At 42.5% G+C, this 25,065-nt stretch overlaps 1 protein-coding gene and 1 long non-coding RNA gene across 2 annotated transcripts in view; one reads left to right on the top strand and one right to left on the bottom strand.

The window, feature by feature from the left end:
• The window catches only part of LOC310744026, a 299,274-nt gene that overhangs the window by 6,359 nt on the left and 267,850 nt on the right, over window positions 1–25,065 (bottom strand). The window lies entirely within an intron of this gene.
• Window positions 935–12,989, top strand: LOC310743945 (hyaluronidase-4-like). Its single transcript, XM_083574706.1, has 3 exons — window positions 935–1,834; window positions 3,378–3,467; window positions 12,457–12,989. Exons 1-3 carry the CDS (start codon window positions 953–955, stop codon window positions 12,886–12,888), a joined length of 1,404 nt encoding a protein of 467 aa, XP_083430832.1. The 5' UTR covers window positions 935–952; the 3' UTR covers window positions 12,889–12,989.

Genomic DNA, 25,065 nt, shown 5'->3' with positions numbered 1-25,065 from the left:
CCTGCTTTTTACTGCTGAATTGGAACAATAGTCAATTGGGTTTTCTGCAGGTTGACACCAGTTCTGTGGTAAACAGTGGGTTTCCCCAGGGAAAGCGGCAGGTCAAAACCCCCCACAAAACCTTGCTCAGACCTGTGCCTAGTTATCACGGCAGAAATAATTTTGTTTATTTGAGTTTTAAAAACATCTATGTTTTCATAAATGTTGGAAGCTGCCCAGAGTGGCTGGGGCAACCCGGTCAGATGGACAGGGTATAACAACAACAGCAGCAACAACAGAATAGGACATCCCTATTTCCCTCAGATAAATGTTGGAGGGTATTCTATTTTCCAGGGACAGTCCCAGGTTTACAGAAGCCATCCTGGTTCCTGATTTGATCCTGGAATGTCCCATTTTTCCTTAGGATGTCCCTATTTTCATTGGAGAAATATTGGAGGGGAGGTCACTGTTTTCATCAGAGAAATGTTGGAGGGTATGCCAATGGCCCATTTTCTTTATAAAATTATTATTAATAATAATTGAATTTATATACTGCGGTATACCTGGAGGTCTCAGGGCGGTTCACAGAACAAAATCAGAGTATAAAACCACAAAATATATAATCAAAATAAAAACAACCCAATAACACTCCCCCCAAAACCATCACATTTTAAAAGAGCATAGGATGTCAATCAAATCAGCCAGGATACTCTCTGAAAGTTTCTGAAACTGTGGGAGCCAAAGATCACCTCTGGCTTAGGTGTTATATTCAGCTTTAGATAGTTTTTGTAGTTCTTTATTGTTATTGTTATTGTTATTGTTATTGTTATTGTTAATTCTCATTTTATTTTATTTTGCACTTGGTAAAGTTGGGAGATGTACTTGCAAATCTTTTCCTATAATGGCAGCCATATTGAAAACCCAAATATTGCTTTCTATTATCCAGCAGGTCCACTTCACAACTTGGATACATATGACATTTGTGTGGAGTTCTACTTTCGCCATGAAGCCAGCTCAGCTCCCTGTTTTCCGAAGGAAGCCTTTTGTAGCGGCCTGGAACGTGCCAACGGATCATTGCTCCATCCGATACAACATAACAATTAACCTGGAAATGTTCCACGTGACTGGAAGCCCGTTTGCCAAAGCGAGAGGGCAGAACGTGACGATATTTTATGTCAACAGGCTAGGATATTATCCGTGGTACACTCCACAGGAAATCCCAGTCAATGGTGGCCTCCCTCAGAATTTCAGCTTGCAAATGCATCTGGAAAAAGCTCTCCAAGACATTGACTACTACATTCCCGATAAAGATTTCACTGGGCTAGCAGTCATAGACTGGGAACACTGGAGGCCGCAATGGGACCGCAACTGGAATACAAAGGATATTTACAGGAGGCAGTCGAGAAAACTAATTTCTGAAATGCATGAAAATGTTTCGGCAAACGCCGTTGAGCGTCTAGCTAAGCTTTCCTTTGAGCAATGTGCTAAGGCGTTCATGAAAGAGACAATTGAGCTGGGGATTAAAAGTAGGCCCAAGGGCTTGTGGGGATACTACTTGTATCCTGACTGCCACAATTACAATTTCCATGACCAGAACTATAGTGGCTCCTGTCCAGAAAATGAGGTTTTGAGGAACAACGAACTGTCGTGGCTGTGGAACAGCAGCGCAGCCTTGTATCCTTCCATTGCCATTAAGAAATGCCTTGGAAACAGTGATAATATCTTACGCTTTTCACAGTTTAGGGTGAACGAATCTATGAGGATTTCCATGATGACATCACACGGTTACGCTCTCCCAGTATTTGTATATACCCGACTAGACTATAGGGACGAACCTTTGCTATTTCTTTCCGAGGTAAGCTATTTGGGGGGAAAGTAGGAACTGCTATGTTAGACCTGGTTTAGCATAAGGTAAAATAAGGATCCCTGGATGGTTAAATCCAGTCAAAAGCAACTATGGGGTTCCAGCACTCAACTCGCTTTCAGGCCAAGGGAGCCGGCATTTGTCCGCAGACAGCTTTCTGGGTCATGTGGCCAGCATGACTAAACCTCTTCTGGTGCAACGGAACACCGTGATGGAAACCAGAGTGCACGGAAACGCCGTTTACCTTCCCGCTGCAGCGGTACCTATTTATCTACTTGCGCTGCCGTGCTTTCAGACTGCTAGGTTGGCAGGGGCTTGGGCAGAGTAACGGGAGCTCACTCCATCACAGGGATTCAAACCGCTGACCTTCTGATTGGCAAGCCCAAGAGGCTCGGTGCTGCAACCCCATAGTCACCTTTGACTGGACTTAACCATCCAGGGGTCCTTTACTGGTTTAGTATAATGAATCCTGAACTAGGAAAACTTTCTTCACATTTTACCTCAGCCAAGAGCTCAAGAGATGGACCTAAGCAACAAATTATTTTTCCACCTTATCCATGCATCTTTAATAGGGGTATAATAATAATTTTGGCTTACTTAATACAGTGGTACCTCTAGTTACAAACTTAATTTATTCCGGAGCTCCGTTCTTAACCTGAAACTGTTCTTAACTAGAAGCGTGCTTTCGCTAATGGGGCCTCTTGCTGCCGTTGGGCCGCCGGCAGATGATTTCTGTTCTCATCCTGGGGCAAAGTTCTCAACTCAAGGTAACTCTCCCAGGTTAGCAGAGTTTGTAGCCTGAAGCATTTGTAATCTGAGGCATTTGTAACTTGAGGTACCACTGTACTGGCTTTTGTAAAACAAACAAACAGAAAAAAAACACCTGCGAACTGCTTTATATGTTCAGGAAAATATATATATATAAATGCTAAGCATTATTTCACATTTCACAGAAAGGCTTAGTGCATTAGACTTGGGCGCATAAACATTTATTTGAGTTGACTGTGTTAACAAACTTCATTTTGCACTCTTCTCCAGAGTATTTAGACGGTTACAAATTGTTTTTCAAACCGAAGTTTTCACTACGCTGGGGTAATAGATGAGAAGAGCCTATTATAGGCCTTCGTTTGCTATATTTAAGGTAATTCCAGGAAGGAGTGAAGATTTTGAGTGTTGCAGTTCGCCCCAAGACCTTCCAATACAACAACAGGCCTCCTGCTGCATTATGGGAAATGTGACCCCAGAGTACAGAAATACAAGGGGGAACCCAACTAAGTCATTATTCCAGTTTTACAATTCTAAAAAAGAAGGCCTATGCATTAGCTCATAATACTTGGATTATGATTTTCTTTGATTTTTGAAAGAGACAAGTAAACCTACTACTAGGCTGTAGACTAGTTCCTTGAAGAGTAGCCCCTTGTCCACAGGGCCCATATATCAGTTTTTTAACTAACTGTTTCCCCATCTTTAGCAAAATTTGTTGCGAATAAACAGTAATAGACACTGATGATGTTTCCTTCTGTTTCCAATATAGCAAGATCTTGTTAGCACCATTGGAGAAAGTGCTGCCTTGGGAGCTGCGGGAATTGTTATTTGGGGAGACATGAATTTAACGTCATCTGAGGTAAACCCATGCCTTGATTCTTCCTTGAGGATATTATTTAATCTAGTAGACAGAATTTCTATTGTATGCCATTCAGTTTTATTTTATTTATCTTTTGAGGTGCAGTTTATCTGACAACTCTTCCATAGCTAGCTGGTCAATAGCATATGGAATTTCTTCTTGGCTAGGATGTGTTCATGGGTCACCAATAGGAAGGACAGAGTGGCTGAGTCTAGGAGCTGGATCTAAGTTTTGAATAACTCTTTCTGTTTAAGAATTGACATGTCTTTTTGCCCAGATGGACAGATACTTGAAGTAAGAGAAGATGACTTTCTTCTTATAGTCAACAAGGCAGGTCATCTGCAATACAATGGTATCTTGGTTTGCAAACTTAACCTGTTCCGGAAGTCTGTTCCAAAACCAAAGCGTTCTAAAACCAAGGTGCACTTTCCAATAGAAAGTACTGCAAAATGAATTAATCCATTTCAGACTTTTAAAAACAACCCCTAAAACAGCAATTCAACATGAATTTTACTATCTAACGAGAACAATGATCCACAAAATGAAAGCAATAATCAATGTACTGCACTATATAATAAATAAGACAGTATTGTAGATGATGAAAATGAAAATTTTATTTTTTTTCTTTCCTGCAATGATGATAGTCATTGTTTGGATGGGGGGCTTTTATCCATTTCCGCAGTCACACAATCAATCAATCAATCAATCAATCAGTAGCTGAACTGGGTTCCACACAGTCACAAAAATTAACCTAAAAAGCCTCAAAAACACAAAATAAATAGCAAAAACAAAAGCACCAAACTTAATCCGTTCTGGAAGTCCGTTTGACTTCCAAAATGTTCGCAAACCAAGGCACACCTTCAGATTGGTGCAGGCGCCCTGGAAACAATAACCGACAACCACATTGGACGTTCAACTTCCAAAAATTGTTCAAAAACTGGAACACTTACTTCAGGGTTTTCGGAGTTTGAGAACCAACGTGTTTGAGAACCAAGGTACTACTGTATACACTTTTATTGCTTCCTGCCTTGTTCTCCACTTCAACTATTAATTGCCCCCACTTCCCTTACTTCCATATATCATCTGTTATCTTATTCCTTTAGTTGGCTTAGCTTGGATTGATTTTTCCAGCCCTATCTTCTAGAACAGAGGAAGGCAGCCTATGGTCCACCAGATGTTGTTGGGCTCCAACACCCACCAATGGCCATGGATTATGGGCCTTGTAGCCCAGCAATATCTAGAGCAGTGTATTTCAAACTTGGGTCTCCAGCTGTTGTTGGACCACAGCCCTCATCACCCTTAACCACTGGTCCTGCTGGCATCCAGAGGCAGTGTTGTTGTTGCTGCTGTTAGATTTTCATCCCACTCTTCCAAAGAAGCCTAGAATAGCAAACAAAAAAACCAATAGATACAGCACCTTTTAAAAATACAGTGGTACTTCGGGTTAAGTACTTAATTCGTTCCGGAGGTCCGTTCTTAACCTGAAACTGTTCTTAACCTGAAGCACCACTTTAGCTAATGGGGCCTCCCGCTGCGCCGCCGCTGCACAATTTCTGTTCTCATCCTGAAGCAAAGTTCTTAACCTGAGGTAATATTTCTGGGTTAGCGGAGTCTGTAACCTGAAGCGTCTGCAACCTGAAGCTTCTGTAACCTGAAGCTTCTGTAACCCGAGGTACCACTGTACACACAACCCCCCCAATACCTCGCAAGTAATAATTTCAAAGTTGTCAGAAACAATCTATGTCAGCCAACAAAGCCTAGTGAAGAGGAATGGTTTCGATTTCTGCCTAAATGTTACAATGCACCTTCCCAGCATTCTGTAAGTGGGGCCCCTACCAAGAAGGCCCTGTTGTGGGTCAATCAATGTCAGGGGCGCCGACTTGAGCCCCAGGTTGTGGGTGCCCAGCGGCGCGTGATGTGACATCATGACATCATGTTGCGCTGTGATGTCATGACATCATACACACCACAGCAGTGCCTGGTGACCCTGGAAGTCATATTGGAGGCCCCGTAGTATGGGTGCTGATGGGACGCGGGTGGTGCTGTGGGTTAAACCACTGAGCCTAGGACTTGCTGATCAGAAGGTCGGTGGTTCGAATCCCCTCGATGGGGGTGAGCTCCCGTTGCTCGGTCCCTGCTCCTGCCAACCTAGCAGTTCGAAAGCACATCAATGTGCAAGTAGATAAATAGGTACCACTCCAGCGGAAAGGCAAACGGTGTTTCCGTGCGTTGCTCTGGTTCACCAGAAGCGGCTTAGTCGTGCTGGCCACTTGACCCGGAAACTGTACGCCGGCTCCCTTGGCCAATAAAGCGAGATGAGCACCACAACCCCAGAGTCGGTCACGACTGGACCTAATGATCAGGGGTCCCTTTACCTTTACCGTGGGTGCTGAGCACCCACAACAATTTTTTTTTTGTGGCTGCTTGCTTCCCAAGGACCCCCTATAGTTTAAGGTTACCAGATTTTTTTCAATGAATCCGGGGACACTTTTCAACTTCAATTGAAGGGGATGGATTTTGTCAGGGACTGATTTGTAAATCCGGGGACTGTCTCCAGGAAACAGGGAAGTCTGGTAACCTTACTATAGTTGGCACCAGTGATCAATGCCATCTGGTCAGCAAATAGTGGTGGCCCTGTCAATTCTAAGGCTCAAAATCATAAGACCTGAGCTTACAGTGATACCTAAGGTTACAGACGCTTCAGGTTACAGACTCCGCTAACCCAGAAATAGTACCTTGGGTTAAGAACTTTGCTCCAGGATGAGAACAGACCTCCAGAAGGAATTAAGTTCTTAACCCGAGGTACCACTGTATAGCATAAATCTCCTTCAGTTTTTATACCTGAGTAGATGAGATAATTTAAACAAGTGCAGCTTGTCATTCAGCAGTGTTGCAGGGGTACAAAAAGTAAAAAAAAAACCCCCAGTAAGATAGTAAAAAACAAAACAAAACCTTAAGCATTGAACCAGTTACAGATAGGTAGCCATGTTGGTCTGCCATAGCCAAAACAAAAAATTTTTTTTCCTTCCAGTAGCACCTTAAAGACCAACTAAGTTAGTTCTTGGTATGAGCTTTCGTGTGCATGCACACTTCTTCAGATACCAAAGCATTGAACAGCACTGAACAGCAAAACAGCTATGACATAATCAAACCAAATCAGTGTAATCTTTGTATAAAGAAAAATCATACTTTCCTTTTATGCCCCATCCTCCCCCACCCTCCACTGTGTTTTATTCTGCACTATTCATAATGTTCACAATGAACATAACTAGACTTCCATCTTCAGAATTGCCTAGAAAAGGAAATTTCAGTAGCTGCAGCTTTCCTCACCCTTTAATGCCAAGCCTTGCCTGCCAAAATCATTTTTTCTCCTCAGCTGCTAAGGAATCAGGAGACTTGCTCTTCCTTATGTAAGAGCATCTGATTGGCAGGAGAAACGTCAAATTCACCTGGAAAGGCATTGTTAGAAATCGAAACGTTTCTACTGATCTCATGGGCTTTTGAGGTGTCATGCAATATAGGCACCATTATACTATGCTGAGGCTGGTGCTGTGGGTTAAACTTAGGGCTTGCCGATCAGAAGGTCGGCGGTTCGAATCCCCTCGACGGGGTGAGCTCCTGTTGCTCGGTCCCTGCTCCTGCCAACCTAGCAGTTCAAAAGCACGTGAAAGTGCACAGGAGCCTCTGGAACTATAGTGGCTGCAAAGCCAAAAGTGAAAGCAATGTCTACAGAAGAATCATTTGCTAAGGTATTGGAGAAGATAAATGACTCTTTGGAGGAACTAAAAAAGCAAGGTGCGGAGACTAAATTGCAAGTTGCTGAAACTAAAGTACAAGTTGCTGAAACAAATAAAAAAATTGAAGAAATCTCTGGGAAAATTGACCTAAATACTAAAAGTATAACTGACCTAGGGAATAAAGTGAACTTAAATGCAGAAGCAATTGGGAAATTATTGGAAGATTCATCTATAACACGAAAGATAGCTGAGGAAGCTAAGGAAATTGCAACTGCTGCGGAGGAAAAATTTCCACCAGTTTACAAGAAATTGGATGAATATGAACTGGCACTCTCTATGCAGGATATGCAACGCAAGGAGAGGAACCTAAGGATCAGACTTGTGCCGGAAAAGGAAGGAGACAACTTGGTGGATTATTTGACAAAAGAATTTTCTGATTTTTGGAAGCAGGAGTTGAAGAAAGAGGACTTTAAGATAGAAAGTGCATTTAGATTGGGAATAAGACAGAAGAGGAATCGACCCAGAGATTGTCTTATTACTTTAAGATCAAAGGAGGAGCGAGATAAAATACTGAACCTGCACTACCAAACAGCCCTTCGAATTGAAGACTTTTTTATTGAGATTTTTAAAGACATCCCTAAGAGTATCTTGGACGCAAGAGGACATTATAAGGACCTGGTGACACTGCTGAAGAAGAACTACATACCATTCAGGTGGGAATTTCCCCAAGGCTTGTCTTTTAAATATAAGGGAAAGAAGAGAAGAATAAAGACTGTAAGTGATAAAGACAAGTTCTTGGGAGAGCACGAAGAAGACCTACAGAAAGAGACATTTCCAGGACAGGGGCATTCATCATTGGACACGAACACGGCACCACCGACGGATGAGGAACAAAAACAGGGAGCTGTAGGAGGAAGGAGTAAATAATCCCATCATGGCTCTGCAACTTCTAACCTGGAATTGTAACGGCTTAAACATTCCCAGGAAGAGAAAAAGTATATTTCATGCCTTAAAGAAAGACCAATTGGACTTGATTTGCCTACAAGAGACCCACGTGACAAGAGCACACAGAAAATTACTAATAAATAAAAGATTGGGACAGGAATTTATATCTTCAGACAGAGTAAAAAAGAGAGGAGTGGTGATCTATGCAAAAGAAAAATTGCAACCGAAACAAATCTTTAAAGATGATCAAGGAAGATATTTGGCAATTGAAATTCAATCTCAAGGAGAGAAGTATTTGATAGTGGGAATCTATGCACCAAACGAAGGGAAAGCTGAATTTTTTAAGAAGTTGCATGAAATCTTGATGGACCATATGGATTACAACTTAATTTTGATGGGAGATATGAATGGAGTAGTTTCAACAAATATGGACAAGGCACAAAGACAGGTAATAACAAAAGATGGAAGACTACCAAAGACTTTTTTTGAAATGACTGACAATATGGACTTGATTGATATTTGGAGAACAAAACACCCATTAGAAAGAGAGGGAACCTTCTTTTCTGAAGCCAAAATGACATGGACAAGGATTGACCAAATCTGGGTGACTAGCAGTATGGCTCCGAACATAAAAAAAGTAGAAATCTGCCCAAAAACTTTCTCCGACCATAATGCTGTAAAGATGGTGATGAGGCAAACAACAACTGGTTCCTTCAGATGGAGAATGAATGACACCTTATTCAGAGATGAGGAGATCTGCAAGAAGGCCCAAAAAACCTTGAAAGACTATTTTGAAATCAACTTAAGGTCTGAAGTAGAAAAAAGAATAGTATGGGACGCAAGCAAAGCCGTGATGAGAGGGTTTTTGATTCAGCAAAATACTTTAAAGAAGAGAAAGCAAAATGAGAAAAAGGAGAGAATTTTGGAAAAGATAAAAGAAGGGGAAAAACAATTAAGATCGAAGCCAAAATCCCAAGAGATTTTAAGAGAAATCAAATTTCATCAAACACAATATATGGAACTGATGAATCAAGAATTAGAGTGGAAAATTAAACAAATGAGACAAAAGACCTTTGAATCTGCTGATAAATGTGGCAAGTTACTGGCTTGGCAAATAAAGAAGAGACAAAAACTCAACACGGTAACAAATATAGAAGTGGAAGGAAAAAACATAAGCAACCCAGCGGAAATTAGGAATTGCTTTCAGAACTACTTTAGACAACTCTACACACAAGGGCCGCAGAAAGAAATGGACATACAACAGTTCCTCGAGGAAAATGGGCTGAAAAAGGTTTCGCAAGAAAGTAAGACAATATTGAACCAGGAGATATCAGCACAAGAAATAGAAGATGCCATTCAAGGCATGACGCTGGGCAAATCCCCCGGACCGGATGGACTGACTTCCAAATATTACAAAGTTTTGAAGGAAGGGTTGATACAACCTCTGAAGGAAGTCTGCAATGAGATTATGGAGGGGAAAAGGGCACCCGATACGTGGAGAGAGGCCTACATTACACTTATACCAAAGACAGAGACTGAAAAGACCCAACTTAAAAACTACCGACCCATCTCGTTATTGAATGTGGATTACAAAATCTTTGCTGACATTTTAGCAAAGAGACTGAAAAGAGTTTTGATGGAGGAGATTCACGGGGACCAAGCGGGCTTTCTCCCAAAAAGGCATTTGTCGAACAATGTAAGGAATATAATTGACATTTTGGAAAAGCTGGAAGTGAACATAAACACTAAAGCTGTTTTGATATTTGTGGATGCCGAGAAAGCCTTTGACAACATTTCTTGGAGTTTTATGTTGAAGAACCTCCGGGGGATGGGGGTAGGCCAAGGGTTTGAAAATGGTATAGGTGCAATATACTCTGAACAGAAAGCCAAACTAATTGTAAATAATGTGGTTACAGAAGAGTTCAAGATTGAAAAAGGGACACGTCAGGGGTGCCCTATCTCCCCATTACTTTTTATATCGGTCCTGGAGGTTTTGCTTAATATGATTAGGAGGGACCAGTTGGTTAAAGGGATTCAGGTCGGAGCTAAACAATATAAACTGAGAGCATTTGCAGATGACTTAGTACTTACATTACAAGAGCCAGAAGCTAGCACGAAAAGAGTTTTGGAAATAATTCAAGAGTTTGGTCAAATGGCAGGATTTAAATTGAATAAGTCTAAGACAAAGGTTTTGGAGAAAAATTTGACACAGATAGAAAAGGAAAGGTTTCAGAACGAGACAGGGTTAACTGTGGTTAAAAAAGTGAAATATTTGGGTATAAATATGACAGCTAAAAATGTGAATTTGTTTAAAGATAATTATGAAAAAACCTGGAGAGAAGTGAAAAAAGATTTGGAGATTTGGTCCAACTTAAAGCTTTCCTTGTTAGGCCGTATTGCAGCTATAAAAATGAATGTATTGCCAAGAATGTTGTTCTTGTTCCAAGCATTGCAAATAATTGATAAAATGGATTGTTTCAAGAGGTGGCAAAAAGACATATCTAAATTTGTCTGGCAGGGCAAAAAGCCCAGAATTAAATTTAAGATACTAACGGATTCAAAGGAAAGAGGGGGGTTTGCCCTGCCAGACTTTAAACTTTACTATGAAGCGGCAGCTTTCTGCTGGCTGAAAGAATGGCTACTTCTTGAAAACACAGACATTTTGGATTTGGAAGGTTTTAATAACATTTTTGGGTGGCATGCATATTTGTGGTATGACAAGGTTAAAGCACATAAAAGTTTCAAAAATCATATTGTCAGAAAAGCACTATTAAATGTCTGGGTCAGATATAAAGACTTGCTGGAAAATAAAACTCCAAGGTGGCTGTCGCCAATGGAAGCTAAGGCAGTTAAAAAGTTAAATATGGAGTCTAAGTGGCCAAGATACTGGGAAATTTTGGAAAAGGAAGGGGACAAATTGAGATTGCAGAGTTTTGAGAAATTAAAAGGGAAGGTGAGAGACTGGTTGCACTATCATCAAATAAATGAAGCGTTTAAACTGGACAGTAAAATTGGCTTCCAGGTGGAAAAATCAAAATTGGAGACAGAACTGTTAGAACCCAGTACTAAGAATTTGTCCAAAATGTACAACTTGCTGCTGAAATGGAATACACAAGATGAAACGGTTAAATCGGTCATGATTAAATGGGCTCAGGACATTGGTCATAATATTTTGTTTGCTGATTGGGAAAAGTTGTGGACCACCGGGATGAAATTTACGGCATGTAATGCCTTAAGAGAAAACATTATGAAAATGATATATAGGTGGTACATAACCCCAGTCAAGCTTGCAAAGATTTACCATTTGCCTGACAATAAATGTTGGAAATGTAAAGAAACTGAAGGTTCATCTTTGGTGGACTTGCCCGAAGATTAAGGCATTCTGGGAAATGATCTATAATGAACTTAAAAAGGTATTTAAATATACTTTCTCCAAGAAACCAGAGGCCTTTCTCTTGGGTATTGTCGGCCAAGGGGTGTTAAAGACGGATATAACTTTCTTTATGTATGCTACAACAGCAGCTAGAATACTCATTGCGAAGTACTGGAAGACGCAAGAGCTACCCACACTGGAAGAATGGCAGATGAAGGTGATAGACTACATGGGCTTGGCAGAAAGGACGAGCAGAATCCGAAACCAGGGAAGAGAAGCAGCGCAAGAAGAATGGAAAAAATTCAAGGACTATTTAAAGAAATATTACAAAGTTAATGAAAGTTAGAATGATGTTGGACTGGAAAGTAAATGGTTACTATTAGTAATGGTTAAGACAAGGAGAATAAGGAAGAATAGCCTAAATTTAAATTAAAATAAGGGAAGATTTGCTGAACAATCGATAAGAATTTGGAATACAGAAAGGGGAGGCATGAGGAAGTCGGGGAAGATAGGATATGAAATTAGGATATGAAATGATACATGTTTTTTGTTTTGTTTTTGTTTTTGTATGTTTTTGTTTGTTGTATTGTGTTTATATGGAAAAATAAAAATATTATATAAAAAAAAAACAAAAGCACGTGAAAGTGCAAGTAGATAAATAGGTACCACTCCAGCGGGAAGGTAAACAGCGTTTCCGTGCGCTGCTCTGGTTCGCCAGAAGCAGCTTAGTCATGCTGGCCACATGACCTGTACGCCGGATCCCTCAGCCAATAAAGCGAGATGAGCGCCTCAACCCCAGAGTCGGTAACGACTGGACCTAATGGTCAGGGGTCCCTTTACCTTTACCTTTATACTATGCTGAATTGATGTTAATTGAGAAGGGCATGCCTTCACACAATTTGCAACCTCTTCTTTTTCCTCTTGCTCCATCAAGGTCAATTGCACAAAGGTGAAACAATTCGTTGCTTCCGAGTTGGGCTTCTACATTGTCAACGTAACCAAAGCGGCCGAGGTGTGCAGCTGGCATCTTTGTCACAACAATGGGAGGTGTGTTCGAAGGAACTGGAAAGCCTTAGATTACCTCCATTTAAATCCTCAGAACTTCCAAATAGAAGCGTCAGGCGGCCTGGGCTTTACTGTGAGAGGGGAAGCATCGCCTGTTGACCTTCAAATAATGGCAGAGAAATTTGCCTGCCATTGTTACCAAGGGTTTGAAGGCGCTGATTGCAGGGAAATGAAGACTACGGGCAGCCAACCAGGAGATTCTGCCAATTTACTCCCATCTGGAATAGTAGTTGTGATAAATTTGACTTCTTTAATCTTTTTAATGCCCGAGACTTCCGTCCTAAGAGTCAAATTGCAGTGAGTCCCTCAGAGATCTGTTACATCAGAGGAATTAAAAATCAATTGCCCTATGCATTTTTACCTCCGAATCAACATGCAAATATTGAGCAAGATAAAAACTTCCTTGCATGGATCAGCTGTATCACATGGAGAGATTAAAAGATACCAAAAACACCACTGGCTTGCAGAAATGTCTGACAGTGTCACAAAACTACTAATGTGAAAGAGGTGATCAACACAACAAGCCATTGCCCATTGTTTTTCAGCTGAAACCATTTCAGATGGCCTGGTGATATGTGTAGACCAGCTGTCCACATTGGCACAATTTTTTTTTGGGGGGGGGGAAGGGGGCTTCTGAGTGATCCATTCCCCTTTCAATCCCCTCACAGTGCCAGTTTGATGTGAATATATTGATATGGACTTAGATCCTAATATAACAGAACTTGCAGCAAGATCCTATACGTGTCTGTGCAAAAGCAAACCCTTGCTAGTCCCAGGCTAAGGGAAGAAGGTGCTCGATCTGAATTTTCGCAGCAGACCAACCTGATCCATTGTTCCTAAACTTTTTTTGTGGACCAGAATGCAACTTCCCATAGAATCACACAAGTCTCTGGATTTTGCAGCGCAGTTTTGGTGCATAAAAGTGCGAACAATTGATTTTTATGTAAAGTTGCATAAAAAGTGTGCCTTTTATGGGGGAAAAGTGTTGAAAACTACATATTTTACAGTAAAAAAGTGCATAGAAAATGTGCAAAAATGTGTAGAATTTTAAACGTGGGTTTTGGGTGTGTTCTTTTAAAATATCTGCACAAAATGGGGTGGAACAGACCTTTGATTGAGTGCTAACAAGACTGAAGCAGGACAGAATCAGCTGCTCGGACCATCTAGGCTCTCAAGTAAGTGGGCAGAAGATTGCAACCCTAAGGATGTTTGTGGAAGGAAAGTTCCCTGTCTTCACATTTCCCCTGCAGCCAACTGTGCCCCTAAGAAGCCTCCTGAACAACTTGGATAGGGTGTACTGCAGGGCCTCCCCAAGGCAGTTTTGGGCAAGCCATGCCCACCCATTTTACCTGGGGCAGGTAAGCAGGGGCTTCAAAGCAACACTTGAGCGCTTAAAGTGATCGCCTGATTATTTGCTTGCTGGAGCAGCTGATGGGTGGAGAGACTATGCCTTGGTCCAGGAGGGAGAAGTGGTCTCCACGGAAACTGCAGTTAAAATGGGAGACAGAACCTCCAAAAACTGGATGCTCCAAGATGGGGCTGTTTAAAAGCCCTTTGGCAAACAGCCCTGTTCTGTTCTTTGAACCTCTGGGATTTGGAGATTTAAAGAGCAGTTGCTCAAGGGGCTTTTAAACAGAGCCGCAACATGCTTTCAGGACATGAAAATCAGGGTTTCAAAGTGAAGCATCAGCTGATGTCATAGTGACACCAGGTGATTGACAGGTGGCCAGCCCTATCTCCCAGCAAACTTGGCCCTCCAGCCAGAGGGATGGGGCAGAAAACATTCCTTTTGTAAACCTTAAGTTAATTTTTCTTAGGATCCAAGCCACTCTAATTATATGTGTGTGATTGTCCCAGAGAAACAAGCTATCTTTCCCCGTGTTGCAGTCTCAGTGGGGTACACTGCAACCCTCAACATGTCTATTCAGAAGCAAGCTGCATTGCGTTCAATAGGATTAACTCCTTGTCCAACATAGGAAAAAGGTTTCATTTGAATTTGTCTAGTGTTTGAGGCACTTTTGAAAATCTGGAAAAAGTTAAATCCTTACGTCTAAACAATGCCAGATGGTTTAATATTTTCAAGAATTATAATATTATCTGTATTAAAATAGGAAGGTATATCATCACTCCTAAAACATTTGGATGTTACAAAAAAAAAAAAATCTATTTAGGAAGCTCAGCACTTTCGCCCTGCTCTGTTCTATAGCTGCCATGATTCTTTGTGCAATATTACAAAGACTTTTATTAACCGCGACATAAATATTGATCTAACAAAAAGGGAAAAGATGAACAGTTTTATGATCCAGCAAATTCATTATGAATATCCCCATCCTTTGGGGTGGGGCCATGTCTTTTCAAGCCCCTCTATAAATTGGGGCTGCAAACTATCATCAGCTTAATTGGGAGATTAATTAACTCAAGCTTAATTGTGACATTACAATCATTAGGCTGCTTGGTTACAAGTCAGCTTGAGTATTCGACGGGGATGTGATTGACTGATGCTGTAAAAAGAACAAATAATGAATTACTTGATGAATTGGTGGAGGCATGTAATTGGCAAGGTAGCATTAGGACGCTACTATACACACACCATCAAACTGTGTGCGTGGTGTATGTGTGTGTTTAATTTACTAAATTAAGGGACTGCTTCTCTCCAAGCAGGAATTCAGTTACAGAAAGAGAAATGTCTTGATAGTAATTGACCACTTTTAGGGCTGCCATACGCCCAGAATTTCCTGGACATATCTGGGATTTGTCTGCTGGAAACAGCGTCTGGTCGGAATTTCCAAAAATTGGTAAAATGCCCGGGAAAACCCTGGCGTGTGGCAACTTTGCCCCCCCCCAAATAGCTTAACAACTTTTGTGTCTCTCCCTTGTATAGAGGTATCTGTTGGGAATGCTCTGGCTTCACGGGGCAGGAAAACAGATGAAATGACTTGCAAAGCCGCCTCCAATTCTATGAATGTGTGGAATTCAAAGCACTTTTGAAATACTCGGATTCGAGTGTGAATTTCATGCTCTTTATTCAGCTCATAGTAGCAATGAATGAAACTTTCCCCAAAATGTCTATATATAATATATTTTATTTACACAATGGGCCCCACGTGATTAGCTAATTCCGGGCTGCTCCTGTAGGCCAATCAGGTTGCGGATTCACCTCCTCCAGAAGCCTGATTGGCTGCTTTAGGCCAGTTGGGTTGCTGACTCACTTAATCCAGGAGTCTGATTGGCTGCTCCTGCAGGCCAATCAGGTCGCTGATTCACTTCCACCCGGTGCTGGATTGAGTGGCTCCTGCGGACCAATCAGACTGCTGCATTCTGGATCCTATTGTTCTAGGACTCAGCTCAGTACATAACACCTTTTCATTCATTTTTACTTATTTACTGAATATGTATAGGCCCCCAATCAGCATGTCTCCTCTCATAGCCAAAGGAGAGAAGGAAGCTGAGTAGACCGCATGTCTGCATGCACCCACTGACAAGTAGCGATGTGTTGCCATATAACTGGAGGCATGCTTTCATTTTATCTAGAGAGAAAGGAAAACAAAGCTATAAACTATTTTGTGTTTGAAAATCCTCGTTTGCATAAGGGGGATCAAATGTAAGCAGCTTGTTTTACAAGACACAGGTTAATGCATGAACAGGACACTCCGTGGGGAAAAGTTATTATACAAATAAGATGCGATGCTGTTAAAAGCAATTAAAGCTATGAACATAACAATGCACGAAATCTATTATATACATTTCAAGCTTTGTAATAAAACAGCCAGCAAGGAGTTTATTTTTTTACTGAGGACACAAAAATATAGCGCATGCTTCAGCAGAAATGAAGTCCCAGTGGTTTCAGCGGGAGATACTATTGCTTGCAACGTGCTGAACTTTGTAACTCCACAATATCTACTTAAAGATTTGAAATCCCCTTTGTAGTCAAACACATCAGTTGCTCGCGGCCGCCATTGTTTGAGATTTGCTAAAAGTTCATATAACAATACAGTAGTTCCTTTGTTTTTCTTCATCCGAGCACTATAGCAAGCAGTGAGTCTAATATGCTACATGGAATATGTAAATTAAATTGTATTAAACGCTTCGGTAAGTCTCACGTACCCACCTGCATCTCAGGATACAGCATCCTTGCCTGATTTACTCCTCGCCTTGCCTTCTTCCAATCAGCCTGCAGTGGAGACAGGTAAATTCAGGTGTGTCGCTGCATCTGATGTGTCGGCTCATTCATCACTCCTAATATTAAGATGCAGCAGAACTACCTGTCTTCACGAGGCTGCTTGTTGTATGAGCCACTGTTTTGGGCTGTCCCACTGTTCTTTGAATTAGGAGGCCTGCTAAGATCAGCTACAGGGGTGATGGCCTCCTCTTGGGGTAGATAATTCCCCCCTTTTTTATTGTTAAGAGTGAAACGTGCCACCAGCTCTATCTCAGAAAACCCATCTCAAAAGATTGTGAAATACAGAAACCGATCAAAAAGTCAAATCACTAGAGGGCAGCAAAGAGATGAAATTAAAAGATCTTTCACAAATGAACATAAACATTGTTTCCTCCCCCAGCCCTAATTTCTACCTGTATCTCCGCTGTGGCATGCCCATACAGGTGCTTTAGCACATATCTCTTTTTAAAAATTTATTTAGGAAGGCAAAGCAAGATTTTGAGAAATCTCATTTGCACATAAATAATGGTGAGATTTGCTCATTGACCTAATCCTGCAATATAACCAGGGGCAATTTTACACCCCACTGCAGGTAGAATTGAATGATCCAACCACATGTTGTCAGCCAATTGCATGGATTTTCTCCAAAGAACTGGCATTCCTGCCCTGATCCTCTTAATGGGGGTCACATTATGGCTGTTTTTAAAGAGATCTTCTTTGGACCCAGGAAATGACTGGCTAGTCTCAAGCAGGGACAGCACATCCTGTTTTGCCACCTGAGACTAAATAGGAAGTCTCTCCCTACCATTGCCCTGCTGTGTTGAGAAGCCCTCACCGAAGCATCTCTTGTGGGGTGGTGAGTTTAGGTGAGATTTCACTGGAAATTGGCACCAATGCCACATGTCACGGACTGGTTGGACAGAGGAATGCTGGGAGGAACCAGCTGGGGAACTTGCAAAGGAAGGATGCTCAGAGCCCAGGAAGTGGTGGTGGAACAAGGAAGAGTGGTCAGAGAAAGAGAAGACTGTTTGTTGTTGTGTCCACCCTGCGAGATGTGAGGTTACAAGCAGGGCTGGATAATAATAATAATAATAATTTTATTATTTGTACCCCGCCCATCTGGCTGGGTTTTCCCAGCCATTCTGGGTGGCTTCCACAAAGACCAAAAATACACTAAGATGTCACACATTAAAAACTTCCCTGAACAGGGCTGCCTTAAGATGTCTTCTGAATGTCAGGTAGTTGTTTATCTCTTTGACATCTGATGGGAGGGCGTTCCACAGGGCGGGCGCCACTACGGAGAAGGCCCTCTGCCTGGTTCCCTATAGCTTTGCTTCTCGCAATGAGGGAACCGCCAGAAGGCCCTCGGCGCTGGACCTCAGCGTCCGGGCAGAACGATGGGGGTGGAGACGCTCCTTCAGGTATACTGGGCCGAGGCCGTTTAGGGCTTTAGATGAAGGGATTTAGATGAAGAGAGGCCTTAGGCTACTCCACTTGTGAGGCCCCTCCCCACCCCCCACCATCACAACTAGAAGAAAATGGAAGAGTTTTATAAGCAAAATTGAATGAAGCCAAGGATGATGGATATTTAAAATTCTACAATTCACAATTTCATATCTAAAGGCCATAAGATATTATTGTTAAATACCATGGTGATTTTAAAAAATGCATAAAATTAACACTGAAAAACTTTTGCAAAAACTTTGTAAATCTTTTGTGGCCTGTGCAGGCCTGGAACTAGTTCCCATGTCTTGTTCCTCTCTAAGGAATCAAGTTCAGCCTTCATGGCATTTAACCGTGGCTCAGCATCCTCCGAGGTTAAACTTTGGCTCTCTTGGAAGCTTGAAGGTTCCCAAACCTTCTCTGAGCTACTAACAACAGCTGTATCTGCTATGACTGTTTTACCAAACCCTTCAGCATACCTTTTGGGTGGTTTGTGGTCCTTTCAGTTCTACATACTATACACAAGTCTTCCATGTTAGGCTTCTCCACAGGGCCGTCCTCTTATATACCTGCTGGGATTGACGAGGCTTCTGACCCTCACCTGAATCTCATAGCTCTCCTGCCACTGCCTCTGATTACTGTTCATTTAACTCTTGGGGGAAATAATTAGAATCACATGTCATGTGCATGGAAGTTGCCGAACCAATTAACCAACTAGAAGGCTTATTGTTAATAGCACCAGTTTTCCTATAACTTGATATTGCTGGATAGTTTTGATGAACCGCAAAAGCATTTTTTAATTTGATTTCTGTTGCCAACCTGGAACTTTTCTTTATTAGTGCCACTTTGTTTTGTGCGATTCCTTGCAAATGAAGGAAAACAAATTTTCTGAAGGTAGCCCTGCTCACAATGTTTGATGTTTTATTCTGTTTTTAATCTGTTGGGAGGGATGTGGATGGTGCTGTGGGTTAAACCACAGAGCCTAGGACTTGCTGATCAGAAAGTCAGCAGTTCAAATCCCCGCTACAGGGTGAGCTCCAATTGCTCGGTCCCAGCTCCTGCCAACCTAGCAGTTTGAAAGCATGTCAAAGTGCAAGTAGATAAATAGGTACCACTCTGGCGGGAAGGTAAACGGTGTTTCCGTGCGCTGCTCTGGTTCGCCAGAAGCGGCTTAGTCATGCTGGCCACATGACCCAGAAGCTGTACACTGGCTCCCTTGGCCAATAAAGCGAGATGAGCGCTGCAACCCCAGAGTCGGCCATGACTGGACCTAACGCTCAGGGGTCCCTTTACCTTTTTAATCTGTTGGGAGCCACCCAAAGTGGGCAGGCCACAGAGTGGCTGGGGTAACCAGCCAGATGGGTGGGGTATAAATTAGTTATTACTACTACTACTGTTATTATTATTACTCACTGGTGGGGATGAAATTTAGCTTGACATCCTGGTGTATTGGACATAAAGCCACAATTCCATAATGGAACAGGTACTGCAATGTGAAAAGAATATTACAAAACAGAACTTCTAGCATTATATTAGGAAAACTACTGCAATATTCTCCATGTTTGGGGTTGCAAGCGGCTGTGCACTGATTGGCGGGTGGGATAAGGAGCAAATGAGAAACTTTCCTTCTATGAACATCCTTAAGTTAACTTCTCAGCAGTATAAACCTTATACAACAGATAATACCCAGAGTCTTTCCCCTCAACCTGACAATCAGTGGGAAATTAGGTCATCCGCCTCTCAGGCTTGTGACTTGGTTGGATGCAGCTAGAGGCCTCCAGGTTATCGCTGCTTAGTCAGCTGCAGAGATCCACTGCAGGTTGCGAGGTGGATGAAGGTAAAAATCAAAACACTGTGGCTTACTCTTCCATTGCCTTCCCATGGCTCCTCTGTGGACAGCTTTCTGCCTCCCTCCCTCTGTCTCAGATTGTTTTTACCTCACCAAATCATCTCAGTCTCTTGCTGTAGATTTCTCAAACCCCTTCTCAAACTCCGCTAATAAGATATGAACTGGAGAAGGCATATTCTCTTACTAGTTAGCTGTGCACGCCTCAGTCCCTCGGAAGGATGAGAGTAATTCTTTAACTCCTGTGCTGAAGAAATGGACGTTTGAAAGCTACTCTAGAAATTCTGCAAACATGGGCTGAGGTTTCTGAGGCACTGCAGAGGGGATTTATATTTATATTTAATACGCTTGGCCTTCAATTCTGTTGAAAATATCGATTGGAATTCTCATGGGCTTCTTCTGTCCACTATGTTCCAATAGCTACATCCAAAGCTTCCAAAACTATACATTTGGCTCATGGCTTCTGAGAATTAGAGTCATTTTGAAGCTTATAAATTATTTCCCTCACCCCCAAAACATCCTGCAAAACAATACATATGTATTTAGTATCCAATTTCTCTTATAAAAGCTTCTTCCTTCTATGCTTCTAAACCCATATTAAAGTCAGACTGTGGAACACAGTGGCATTTCCTTCATGTTATTGCCTCACTCCAGTTAGCGAGATTCCCATGAGCAGCAGCAAGGCCAGTCTAAGATATTTTGCTGCCTGAGCCAAAGCAGCAAATTGTTTCTTTCTTCTATCGTGGAGCACAGCACCCAACGCTGGTCAAGTTATTTTGGCACCTGAGGCGGAAAAGCCTGCATGTGTCTTTCTCTCTTGAAAGTAAAAATAAAACAAAAATAAAGTAACTTATAATTTACTGCATATACACGACACCCCAAATCAGGTGGCTGAAGTGACTATTACACACTGTCAATTGTTAGGGCCGGTCCAGTATGCTGGAAATTTGCCATACTTTTATGCAGTGCTGGATTGACGTATAAGCTAAACAAGCTATAGCTTAGGGCCCCACTCTCTTGGGTGCCCGCACAAAATTTGAAGCAAAAAAACCTGGATGTACATTTCCAAAATATAAGATAAAAAACAAATAAAATAAAACCTACATACAGCAACATGATGTAAGTAATGGGTCCCGCCTGCTAGCCTGCTCCCCAAAATATCACTGCTTTGCTCATTTCTATAGATAGGGTACCTACATTCTGCATGGACTGGTTGCATAGCAGCATGTGCAAATGGCTTTAGATACCTATTAGGTCCACAATTACCGTATAGTAGTAGTAGTAGTAGAAGAAGAAGACGAAGAGGAAGAAGAGTTTGGATTTGATATCCCTCTTTATCACTACTCGAAGGAGTCTCAAAGCAGCTAACAATCTCCTTCCCTTCTTCCCCCACAACAAACACTTTGTGAGGTGAGTGGGGCTGAGAGACTTCAAAGAAGTGTGACTAGCCCAAGGTCACCCAGCAGCTGCACATGGAGGCGCGGAGACACGAACCCGGTTCACCAGATTACGAGTCTACTGCTCTTAACCAAGTTGTGATAGCCCTCTATCACAACTTAGTCTGGTAGAAATGTCACTGGATGGGATCTGAACTCCCCTTCCCCCTGGACCAGGAGAGGTATGAAGGAGGAGGAGCAAAGGCAGGCATGCAGGCGCAGTCTCCGATTGCTTGGAAAAAGCACATGAAGAGCAGGAGACACAGGCCACTGTGGGGAGGCGGGGACCTTGACCTGACAGAGATGAGTCGCTGTGCTCATTAGGCCCGAGACTCCTGTTTAGATCCGGTTTCTCTAATAGAGAGTTAAGTACAACTCACTTGGTGTGATTTACTGCTGCTCGCGCCTGTCATTACCTGTGTTAGGAGTGCATGCAGGAGACAGGCCCTGTGACCGGTAGGGCTTCACAGGACTGGGGCTTTCCTAAGTTTATTCTGAAGAGGCAAGGTGCGCCCGCACAGGTGAGGCCAAATAGGTAACTCACAGCACCTGGTGGCAAGAGCTGGAAAGGGATATAAGGTCAGCATTTCCCTTTGGCTCTTTGCCACAGCGACACACTTCCTGCCTTGCTGCATTTGACTTCTTGATTCCTGGTTTCCTGATCCTCAGACCCTTGGCTTCTTGACTCCTGGCTTCCTGACCCTCGGACCCTTGGCTTCCTGACTCCTGGCTTACAGACTCCTGTTCCTGCTCCCACCCTGCCGTCTTGCCCCTGGTCCCGACGTCCTCCGCCAGGACTTTGACCGCCCGTAAACCGGACCGTGACAACCTTCTGTGTAATCAATAAATTTGTGGCCTGATGTCGCCCAACAAGGTTGCCCACTTTGTGCCATTTCCACTGCACCCACATGCCACAAATCTGCATCTGTCACCATTTGAGTAGTTCCACATTGTGCCGGGCTGTAGTCTAGGTGTTTATTGTACTTGGATATCTCCTGTATGTTGCACTCTGCTTAGTTGCACCACACAATCCAGGCTGCTAATAATTAAGGCTACCGCTCAGTCACAAAGCGGGTGCCACAAGATTTCTCCCCCGCTCCAGATTTCTTTAGTATTTAGTTGATTGCTTCTTATGGCCCTGCGTCCCCTAGACACCACCTCTGTAATGTCTCAGAATAAAAGGTACATGGTGAAGTGCTCTGACTCTTTATTAATGTTGAGGTGGGGGGGATACAAAAGACACCACTGCTGAATGATCACAGTGATAGCAAACAGTACATGACTTGTTTACAACTCAGCTTTGTACTTATACGGTGCCTTTCATCTGACTATCTCAAAGCATGTTTCAGAAATGGAGAGGTCTTATTAACCTTATTTTTTTCAGCAGAGAAAGAAAAACACAGAGGGAATTCGAGTGACATTTCAAAGACAATAAGGCTAGATTCTTGGTCTCCTTTGTAATTGCAGGACTAAGGACTCTGACTCGGTTTGGAAGAAAAAAAATGTTTATTTGGCAGACTTTAGAAATACCAAAAAACCTTGTGTATGATAACAAGATTTTGAACAGTTGGGTTCCAGCAATTCAGGCTATTGGGGGAAAAACACCCTAGGTTTTAATAGAAGATTATATGTTATTTTGAGTTATGCGTGTGTAGGATTTAAGCTACGTTTATAAATAGATGAGATGCAAAAAAGTTGGGGGATGAGGGTCATAGGAATGATTTTGTAAAAATTCCTTATTAACAAGGAAAAAATAATGGAGCAAGAAGCCACATTCATCAAATCATATTGTACATGCATTTATTATTTTTGTTATACCCATTACATCACTAAATTTGTGTATTATGAGTTGGTTGGATAGTGTGTTTATAATTAGGTTAAACATGAACTGTTTCTGCATACAGTAAGCCTTAACATCTTTTATTACACACACACACACACACACACACAGAGAGAGAGAGAGAGAGAGAGAGAGAGAGAGAGAGAGAGAGATATTATTTTTTTACATTGTTTTTTCCATATACTTTACCATTGAAATAATGAAGTAAATACAATATGGTAACAATTATAATGCAGAGCATTCTTCATCCATCTTCCAAAACAGATTCCACTCTTTTCTCTGGACTTGCAGCTCCTTTGTTTTTAACAACTGCATGAAAAGCTGACAATCGGTAGGTGAACCTTTTCACACCAGGCATCTATATGCCAGGGCAGGCTGAGCTGCTTTCTACAAATCCCCAGGCTTTCCATGTGACAGCTAAAGAGAAATGAGAGATGAAGAAAATGGAAAGACACATGGCCTCAGAGGAGGACGCAGTGACCTTTCTTGCCTGAAACCTCTTGAAAGGATGATGATGGTGGTGATGATGATTAAATAAAACATGCAAGAGGCAGATACCTTTGTGTTCTGCTCTTTACAGGGCATAAGAAGCAATGGGGTGCATTTGCGTGGACAGGCGGAGTCCCCCCAACCCCAGGTGACCCCCGAGTGGAATAATGACTCAAGACAATGTGCTATGGGATTAAAATTGGCGACAACTTTATTAATTTTCAGATGTAGGGAGACCCTGGCTCAGGCACTGGATGTTTATTCTTCCCAGTCCCCAGCCGGGGATCTGGGGGACATCAGGGTTATCCAGAATGTGTGGGGATTGGGCTGGTGTGACATTAACATATGAGAGTGCTGGAGGTGAAATAGTTAAACAAGTTACCCAATCAGAACCCAGGGGGGTGGAGTCAGAGGGACTATAAAACCAGCTCTGGGAGGGGCGAAAGGGGAGTTCATTGGGTGGTTGGAGTGAAAGAGTCTGTGGGTAGGTTGAGTTAGTGTAGAGAAATAAGCTGAGTCAGGAACAGTTAAGAGCTAGGAAGACAAGTAAATATCTGAGAGGTGGTTTAGTGAGTGAGAGCTGGTAGCGGAAGTTATAGGTCTGGATAGGCACCCTATGATTGTAATTGACCAATACCGTTTATGAAACCACACGCTTGTTAAACTGCAATAAATAAACAGAAGTTTATGTTCCAATTTAACCCTGACTGGACTCAGTATTGTACCAGGTAGGGCCTGGGTGGTGGCAGCGAGAAATCAAGTGGTGGCACAGGGATCAATAGATGGTGAAACGTCCGGGGACCCTGTGTGATATCCACAGAAAGCTCTGGAGAACATATGTTCAAGCAGAGAGCCCACCCCCCATTTCACCGCCGTCACAGGGGAGAGCAATGACAACCTCACGGCGTATGGCCAATGCCTCCTCTGAAGACCCCTTTAACAGGGATCCCTGGGATCACTGCCACAAGGGGGGCGTGGGTCATCACTTTATGTCCCCCCATTTAGGGAAGATAGACTAAAGGATTCCGCCCAGGGCCTGAAACCGCCAAAGTTGTGACGTTTTGCTATGGGGAAGGCAAAACCTGCCAATGCAGGAAAATCCCTTTCTGGCCCTTCAACAGTGACCATGATGTAGCAGTGCCATTGTACCTGTGGAGAAGAGGTTAACCTGCAAAGAAGGCTTAACTGAGGGAGGGGCAGGGTGGGAGAAGCTCTGGAGCCAATTGACGCTTCGCAGGTAAGATTTACCCTCTGCTGTGTGGGCA

The sequence above is a fragment of the Podarcis filfolensis genome (assembly GCF_964270895.1).
Source record: "Podarcis filfolensis genome assembly, chromosome: 10".
In the NCBI taxonomy this organism is placed as follows: domain Eukaryota; kingdom Metazoa; phylum Chordata; class Lepidosauria; order Squamata; family Lacertidae; genus Podarcis; species Podarcis filfolensis.
Note: the sequence above shows the minus strand (reverse complement) of the source record. Positions and strands in the feature narration are given on the sequence as shown.

Excerpts from the sequence above, each read along its gene's own strand:
- LOC310743945 (XM_083574706.1), top strand. The coding sequence starts at position 953 with ATGACATTTGTGTGGAGTTCTACTTTCGCCATGAAGCCAGCTCAGCTC. Across the intron at positions 1,835-3,377 it reads CTTTGCTATTTCTTTCCGAG|CAAGATCTTGTTAGCACCAT; the intron begins GTAAGCTATTTG and ends TTTCCAATATAG. Across the intron at positions 3,468-12,456 it reads TGAATTTAACGTCATCTGAG|GTCAATTGCACAAAGGTGAA; the intron begins GTAAACCCATGC and ends TGCTCCATCAAG.